The following is an 8,886-nucleotide window of genomic DNA, read 5'->3' as shown; positions in this document are numbered from 1 at the left end:
AAAGAAAAAAGGATCCAAAAATTTGAAGATAGTGTAAGGAGCCTCTGGGACAACCTCAAGCATACCAACATCCGAATTATGGGGGTGCCAGAAGAAGAGAGAGAGCAAGATACTGAAAACCTATTTGAAGAAATAATGACAGAAAACTTCCCCCACCTGGTGAAAGAAATAGACTTACAAGTCCAGGAAGTGCACAGAACCCCAAACAAAAGGAATCCAAAGAGGACCACACCAAGACACATCATAATTAAAATGCCAAGAGCAAAAGACAAAGAGAGAATATTAAAAGCAGCAAGAGAAAAACAGTTAATTAACAGTTAATTGTCAGCTGATTTCTCAACAGAAACTATGCAGGCCAGAAGGGAGTGACAAGAAATATTCAAAGTGATGAATAGCAAGAACCTACAACCAAGATTACTCTACCCAGCAAAGCTATCATTTAGAATTGAACGTCAGAGCTTCACAGATAAGAAAAAGCTAAAGGAGTTCATCACCGCCAAACCAGTATTATATGAAATGCTGAAAGGTACTCTTTAAGAAGAGGAAGAAAAAAAAAAAAGGTAAAGATAAAAATTATGAACAACAAATACATGTCTATCAACAAGTGAATCTAAAAATCAAGTGAATAAAAAAATCTTATGAACAGAATAATCTGGTGAATATAATAGAATCAGCAGCATAGAAAGGGAGTGGACTGATCATTCTCAGGGGGAAAGGGGTGTTGGGGGTGCGGGAAGAGACTGGACAAAAATCGTACACCTATGGATGAGGACAGTGCGGAGGAGGTAAGGGCAGAGGGTGGGGTGGGAACCGGGTGAAGGGGAGCTGGGGTGGGGGGAAGAGAAACAATTGTAATAATCTGAACAATAAAAATTTATCAAATTTTTAAAAAATGTTTAAAAAATAAAGTAAAAAAGAAATAGCACCTCCCCAGGACAGAAAGGCAGGACATGGGCTGGGTGGCTGAGTGGGCGGGAGGTGGGAGAGCCTGGCCCAAGCCCTGGTTTCTGAGATCACCCCCCCAGTGCCCACTCCCCAGAAGGTGGTGAGTGATGTGGTCTCTGGGTTCCCAGCGGTCCTGGGTGCTAGGTGTGGGTGCCTGGATTTCTGAGAACCTTGCTGGGACCTCAAACTCGCTCAGAGCTCCCTAAGCGCCCACTCACCGCTGGGGACTTGGGGCCGAGGCTGCCCATCAGATGAGCCTACTGGAGAACTGCAGGTGGCCGTCGTCTGGGCCGCTGAGGTGGCCGCTGATGGTAAAGGGGGGACTCATCTCCAACTCCTTCAGGTGCCTGAGAAAGAGGGTCCAGCCTAGTCCTGGGGGCTAAGAGCCCAGCTGGATGGAGCCTGGGAGGACCTCCTGGCAGTGACCCGCTGACCCGCTGACGTGCCTTCCAGACAGGAGCTGCCCCTCCCTCAGAACAGAGGAGGAGGCCCGCCCTGGGCAGAGGGACCAGTGGCTCAGCCCAAGAGGAGCCCTGACACCTGCTCCCTGAACCCCCGATTGTCTTCCTTTGCTTTCCTCTTTTAACACCATATGCTGCCTGAGGTTGTGTTGTGATCAGACCTGGAGGTGAAAGGCCTGAAGACAGAGGCTGTGAGCCTCAGACCCTCAGACACTGGCACCGGGCACAACAGAGCCTCCTGCAGAAAGGACGAGGCGGTGGCACGCGTGGCAGGCCCGCGGGGGCGGGGGGGGGGGGCGGGGGGAGGATGCTAAGAGGATCCCTGTGGTCAGGCTCTTGCATGGGCTTGTCCATGTTCAAGTTCTTATTCATGGAATGTTCTAAATGGACCCTGGCTCCTTCCTTTTCTCTTGTTGGCCTGGAGGACAGGGAGGAGGCGAGGAGAGGAAGCGGCAAGTTTGGGCGCCCATGTGGTTCTTTCTCGAGCACATTCACCTCCCTTCCCCACCCACACCTGCCCTGATCTACTCACCGGATCTGGTACAAGTTGAAGATAAAGCTAGGCCCTAGGAAGACAATCCAAAGAGAGAGGTCAGTGCGCAGGGGCCGCTGCCTGTCTCCTCGGGCCACTGTGCCCCTCACCCTGCCTGGGGGGGAGCGTGGGGCTGCTCTGGGCCTCAGGGAGGGCAGGTTCCTGCAGATTCTGCCTCCTGCCCCCTGCCCCATCTTCGCAGACTGAATCTTCAACTTTTGGGGGGCAGATCTGCCACTGGGGGTCCCTCTGTTAAGGGTGCTGATTACCCTGGGAAGGGAAGGAAGCAGTCCTAGCTTGGAGCCCCAAAGAGCAGACTTGGCTTCAGTCCAGACTCCCCCACTTCCCAGTCCTGACTGTACCCTCACATCCTCATCTATAAATCACAGAGACCAAGAATGTCATCCCTGCATGGAATTTTAAAGAAAAGCATCTTGGGAAAAGGTGCATTGGCACATAGTAGGTGTTCAGTAAACATTCGTGGGAGCTGTTGAAGTGGCTGCAGACCTGGGAAGCGTTCTCTCCCTCCTGCAGCCCGCATGCCCGCCCAGCTCTCCCAGATCCATGGGAAGGGCAGGTATGTGTCAGGGGTGGGAGTGTCACGCCACATCCCAGGAGACTCCCGGGGCTGAAGCACCAGCCAGCTCAGGAGAGGCCTCGGGACCCTCAGCAGGAAGAGAGCCTGGCCTGTCCAGCCTGTTGCTGTGGCCTCAGGACCCACACAGGCCTTGGGGACACACTCCTGTGGGCTCTGCAAGAAGAGGGAACAGGCTGCTCGCTGGGGTGAGAGGAGCCCCCATGCCCTTGATAAAGGCCCCAGTCCCCCTCCCCCCACCACTAGTGCACAGCCGCCCACTCAGGTCTCCAACCACTACGGCCACCACAGGAAACACTGTGCATGGCGCCCCACCCAGCTCCCCAGCTGCTGCGTGGGGGGCTGCACTCACCCTCCCAGCAGTACCCGCGCTGGTACCACTTGGCCAGGCTGTAGCCCAGGATGGACATGAGCAGCAGCGAGAGCCCCACGCCCAGGATCAGGCCCAGGGTGCTGACGGCATCCTCACCTGCAGGGACACTACACCTCACCCAGTGCCCGCGCTCTCACCCAGCCCTCACCCAGCCCCCACCCAGTCCCCAGCCCTCACCCAGCCCTCACCCAGTCCCCAGCCTTCACCCAGCCCTCACCCAGCCCTTACCCAGTCCCCAGCCCTCACCCAGCCCTCACCCAGCCTTCACTGAGCCCCCAGCCCTCACCCAGCCCCGAGTCCTCACCCAGCCCCCAGCCCTCACCCAGCCCCCAGCCCTCACCCAGCCCCCACCCAGCCCCCACCCCTCACCCAGCCCCCAGCCTTCTCCCAGCCCTCACCCAGCCCCCAGCCCTCACCCAGCCCTGAGTCCTCTCCCAGCCCCCAGCCCTCATCCAGCCCCAAGTCCTCACCCAGCCCCCACACCAGGCTGCACCCGGTCCCACAGTTAGCTCCTCCTCCCCACTGCCATCGAAATCACTGTCCCCTGGGAACCTTGATCTGAGCTAACAGTTTCGCTAAGTCATACTAGGATGTGAATGTCAGATACCTGATTATTTTATTTATTTATTTTTGTTAATCCTCACCCGAGGATATTTTCCCCCCATTGATTTTAGAGAGAGTGGAAGAGAGGAAGAGAGACAGAGAGAAACACTGATGTGAGAGACACATGGATTGGTTGCCTCCTTGCATGTACCCTGACCAGGGCCAGGGAACCTGCAACCCAGGTGCGTGCCCTTGACTGGAATGGAACCCGGGACCCTTCAGTCCGAGGGCTGACGCTCTATCCATGAGCCACACCGCTGGGCAGACACCTGACTTTGAGCATTGGCTTACCTATCCGAAACGTCATCCCTGCATAGAAGCAGCTAGGAGCTGAGAGGCCTTGCCAAGGCCAGGGGCATCCACCCACAAGGAAAGGCAGTGCTGTTGGGGGAGCGTCCGGGGACTCACCAGCCCGAGGCCTGCTGGTCAGGAAGGCAGCCTGGGGGCCCACAAGCCGAGACTGCAGGTCCTGGTTCCCTCCCGCCAAGCCCGCGTGCCAGGGGAAGGGCATGAACCCATGGGCTCTGTGTGCTGCTTACACTCATCGCTTCTTCCCTTTTTGTGGTATGGCTTCTGGCTAAATGTATGTTATTTGTAAAGCCAAACCAAGAGACACAGAGAAGGAGAGAGAGAGAGAGAGAGAGAGAGAGAGAGAGAGAGAGAGAGAGAGAGAGAGAGAGTCCTCAGGAGATGCGATGGGCTCGCAGAAGCAGGGAGGGAGCAGGTTTGTAGAGAAGCTGGCATGGGCCTCCCAGGGAGACAAACCTTCGCACTTGGCAGGAAGGAAGAGGTCAGCCCTGCCCTTGCAGACCACAGGCCAGAGTGTGGGGGGTTGACCATTGACCTATGAACCAGGCTGGTGATCCCGATGTGTTGGGAGAGCCCAGGAGGTGTGGCTCCTGCCCGCCCTCCCCCCCCCCCCCCCGCCCCCTCGGCACAAGCTCAGGTCCACTGTGTGAAAGGCAGGCCGAGCAAAGCCTCCCCTCCCTGGACTTCCACACTCTCCTGAGAAACAAGCGGCACGGCGCGGTGGCCAGCCAGGAGCAGTTGGAGACCGGTGCCGCTAGGTGTGGACAGGGCCAATGGCCTCACTGCTGCTGTCGCTGTGATCAAATGGCGTATTGTGGCTTTACTATTCTGCAGTGCCACGCCCCACCCAAGCCTCTCCTGCTCCATCCCCTGGGCCCTTCTTCCCAGTAAAGCACCAGGTTGTTCTCTGCTCAGCAAAGAGAATGTGACAGCAAAGTGCAGGCCCCTCCTTGTTCTGGATTTCAAGGGCCCGCCCCTGAGAGCAAAGGGGAGGAGGGTCCACAGTTTAGACCAAGCCTCGCCTCCTGGGCACACGGAGTGGCCTGCAGCCTGGAGGGCGCAGGGGGACAGCCTGGCGAAGAGTGAGCCCTGGAACCATCAGAAAGACGCCAAGGGGTGCCTGATTCTTGATGCAAACCTGAGCCCAGGGAGGCAACAGACTCCCAGGATGGAGCTGTGGGAGCCCAGAGCCCAGAGTTGAGAGCGGGGGTGGGGGGGTGGAAAGCAGAAAGAGAAGCCCCGTGAGAAGAGCGATGGGAGCCCCTGGCAGGCAGCGCCGCGCTGCTCGGAAGGCTGCAGGAGTCGCTGTTCCCTGTCATGGCGGGGAGTGGGGGGGAGGTGGGCAACCAAATGATTTCTGTCCCCAAGGAAGCAGGGACACCACAGAGAGGCTGGGAGGGATCCCACAGCTGGGGGCTGGGCACAGGCCGGTCCCCTGCATGGCTGGGGCTCAGAGCCCAGCCCAGGGGATGGCCACTGCCAGGGCTGCACCAGAGGTGCCAGTGTGAGCAGATGGCATCTGGGATCGGGCATCCCTCCCCCACTCCTTACATCCCCAAGAAAAGTGGGGAACAGGAATCCCAAAGCCACTAACGGCATCTTCTCTGTGCCGGGCACTGCTCTGGACACTTGTATTTTGGCAATAAAATAAAATATTAAAACCCCTGCCTCTGGAGATTACATTCCAGTGCAGGGAGGCAGACAAAAGCAAAACAGATCAGACAGTGGGCTGGGAGGTGACACGGCGCGGGAGAAGGAAATGAAGCACGGCCGAGCTGGGAGCAGGCCGGGAGGCCTGTGAAGAATGTGGCAGTGAGCCCGGCCGCGTGGCTCAGTGGTTGACCATTGACCTATGAACCAGGAGGTCAGGGTTCAATTCCCAGTCAGGGCACAGGCCTGGGTTTCATGTTGGATCCCCAGTGTGAGGCATGCAGGAGGCAGCTGATCAGTGATTCTCTCTCATCGTTGATGTTTCTCTCTCTCCCTCTCCCTTCCTCTCTGAAATCAATACAAACATATTTTTAAAGAATGTGGCAGTGGAGGAGAAAGCCCTAAAGAGCTCACCATGGAGACGGCTAATGTAGAACATTCCAGGTAGGGGAACAGCAGGTACAACTGAGGCAGGAGCATGCCAAGCAGGTTCCAAGCGCATCACGGAGGCCTGAGTGCTGAGGAGTGGGGGGAGGGGGAGCGGCCGCCAGGGAGGGACAGGAGCCAGCTCACAGGTGCTGATGGCATAAGGGGAGTCGTTCTCTGAGCAGCACAGGCAGTCGGGAGAGGAGTGGACACAGCGAAGGGGCGCCCAGTGTTTTAAAGGGGCGCTTGGTGGCAGTACTAAGAGCAGGGGGGGAGGAGATGCTGAGAAAGCAGGAGACAGTCGTGAGGCGGCTGCAGAGCCCAAACAGGAGCGGCCATCGGCCATCGGAGGAGCACAGTGCAAGGAGCTGCGTGGCCCCGTCCCAGAGAAGGTGTGGGTCATGGAGTGTGTGAGGCAAGGCCTGGGGCGTGGCCCCATGGGGGGACGGGGGACTCAGCGGGCGTGCCTGTGGAAGCTGGGGTTTTGAAGGGTTTCGATAAAAGAAAAGTCTCTTGGGAGCAGGAAGTACCAGAAGGAAAGCACCAGGTGGGGAATCATGGCCTTCAGAGACCCTTGGTAAAGCCTCAGCTGGCTCAGCCCCGCCCAGTGGCCTCCTGCGTGGGGAGCCTGCAGACCCACTCAGCCCCTCTCCCTCCTTTCTTTCCCAGGCTGCTCCTTTACTGACATTATTCACGGAGTCTCCCTTTTCACACCTTGACACTTTTATGATAAAAAAAATTTGTTAATCCTCACCCAAGGATATTTTCCCATTGACTTTTGGGAGAGTGGAAGAGAGGGAGAGACAGAGAGAAACATCGATGTGAGAGAGACACATCGATTGGTTGCCTCCTGCACGAACCCTGACCAGGGCCTGGGCCGGGGAGGAGCCTGCAACTGAGGTACGTGCCCTGGACCAGAATCGATCCCAGGATCCTTTGGTCCGCAGGCCGACGCTCTATCCACTGAGCCACAGCGGCCAAGGCTGTTATGAAGTATTTGATGCACAAGCAGTGCATAAAATAGCCTGGTGAGCATCCGTGTGCTCTGACTCACCTCCGGAGACATGAGAGCGTGGCCACGGGCCTCCTCAGTGTGGGTTACAGAGTGGCCCCTCCTCGCCCTCTGAGGGCTGTTGTCCCAAAGCTGCTGTTGCCTCCCTGTGCATGTTTTTAAACTATTGTTTCATGTTTTCCCCATAACATGAAACACATGTGTGTGCATGTGTAGATATCATTGTTTTACATGTTTTCAAACTTTACATAAATATCATTAGGTTCACTAATCACAGTTAGGACACTAACCTACCTGGAATTCATTTTTGTACATTATAGGAGAAATTGCAAAATACTGAAAACTGAATAATACTGAAAACACAACATATTAAAAAAAAAATGTGGATTGCCCGGCCGGTGTGGCTCAGTCAGTTGAACAATTCTTCCAAAATGGCTGGTTCGATTCCCAGTCAGGGCACATGCCCAGGTTGCAGGCTCCATCCCCGGTAGGGGGCGTTCAGGAGGCAGCTGATTGATGTTCCACTCTCACATCAACGTTTCTCTTTCTCTCTCCCTCTCCCTTCCTCTCTCTCTAAAAATCAATAAAGTTATTTTCTTTCGATGCAGATCGAGGAGACAGTCCAGGAGAGACTAAGGCAGTGGAAATTCAGAAGACTGAGGTGAGCACGGCATAAGGGAAGAACCCCAGAGATGTGCAGAGCGTTCCCCAAGTTCAGGGATGGGTCAGTGCATGTGAGTGAATGAACAGCCTGAAGCCAGAAGGAGGTCATCGGAAAGGATTCGGGGCAACAGTATCTAGTGTTCCAAGAGGGCTGAGAACAGTGCCTGTGCCCGTAAGTCAAACTGGAAAACCTGGACCAGCACCCAGGAAGGTCTGCCGCAATAGTGGGAGCAAGCGGCCCAGGCTGCTGCTCTGGGCCCACCCAACACAGCATAAAAGCAGGAGCAGAACGATGAAACTGCTTCCAGGTAAGCTGACGGCTTCCCAGAACATAGATAGGAAAACAAAAATACCCGGCTCTCAACCAGGTAAAGCGCACAGGTCCAGCCTCCAGTCAGAGGTGCCCACGCGTACAGCCCCCGGGACCCAGAGTGGGGAGGACAAGGGGCCTACTGAACCAGCGGAGCTGACAAGGATGCTGGAACTGGCGGGGGGAGGTGGGGCGGGCAGTACAGGAGCTGCGGTGACCATTCCACATGCTCAGGAGTCAGGGAGAGAGATTCAGGGTATAAACGAGACCTAGTCATATTTCTGGAAGGGAACGCCCCAATGTTTAAGATTAAACGTGCCTTGGATGGGAGTAACAGCAGGTTGGACATTGTAGAGGAAAAGAGTGGTGCCCAAGGAGAGCAGCAATAGAAGCAACCCAACATTCAATACAGAGAAAGCCTAAGCCCAGGCAAATGAGGGCATCCACGCCGTGTGGGATTCCAGCAGCCTAGAGCGTGTGTAACTAGAGTCCGCAAAGGAGAACAGAAAAGTGTTTGAAGAGATATGGCCAAAAGCTTCCAAATGTGAAGAATCCACCAAGTTATTTCTTCAGTCCGGCCAGTGCAGACAATATACATTGAGTGGCCAGATTATTATGATCTCTGAACGCATAATAATCTGGCCACTCTGTATTTCCTTCCCTACCGGGAGCTCCGGTGCCCAAGGCTGATACAGTAACTTCCTCTTTCTCTCCCTCTTCCCGGGAGCCAGATGTCCTGAGGCAGGAAAGGACCAGGTTTCCTTTCAGTCAACCCTCCCTAAGAACCCCCTTTTCAACCACAGGGTGTGTGCGGACTGGAAGGTGTGCAGGACAAGGACAGTGTCTCTGGCAAGAGCCTGTGGCGTGTGGTTTTTGTGTTGCTTATAAAGCGCAACAACAAATATTTAGAACTGAACAAAGCCGATGGGTAAGTAGCAGAAATTGAGAAGCTCCCCGCTCTTTCTCTCCTGCGCGAGGCCCCAGCCTCGGAAATCATGTGAGGAGAG

At 55.5% G+C, this 8,886-nt stretch overlaps 1 protein-coding gene across 1 annotated transcript; it reads right to left on the bottom strand.

The window, feature by feature from the left end:
• Positions 1-1,192: 1,192 nt before the first annotated feature.
• Positions 1,193-3,816, bottom strand: SMIM35 (small integral membrane protein 35; the record flags this gene model as incomplete). Its single annotated transcript, XM_080640576.1, has 4 exons — positions 1,193-1,292; positions 1,939-1,972; positions 2,886-3,002; positions 3,801-3,816. The coding sequence occupies 4 exons, from the start codon at positions 3,814-3,816 to the stop codon at positions 1,193-1,195; spliced, it is 267 nt and encodes an 88-aa protein (XP_080496702.1).
• Between the last annotated feature and the right edge of the window lie 5,070 nt (positions 3,817-8,886).

The sequence above is a fragment of the Plecotus auritus genome, assembly GCF_963455305.1.
Source record: "Plecotus auritus genome assembly, chromosome: 9".
Taxonomy (NCBI): Eukaryota; Metazoa; Chordata; class Mammalia; order Chiroptera; family Vespertilionidae; genus Plecotus; species Plecotus auritus.
The sequence above is the reverse complement of the archived record's forward strand: the minus strand, read 5'-3'. Positions and strand labels throughout refer to the sequence as shown.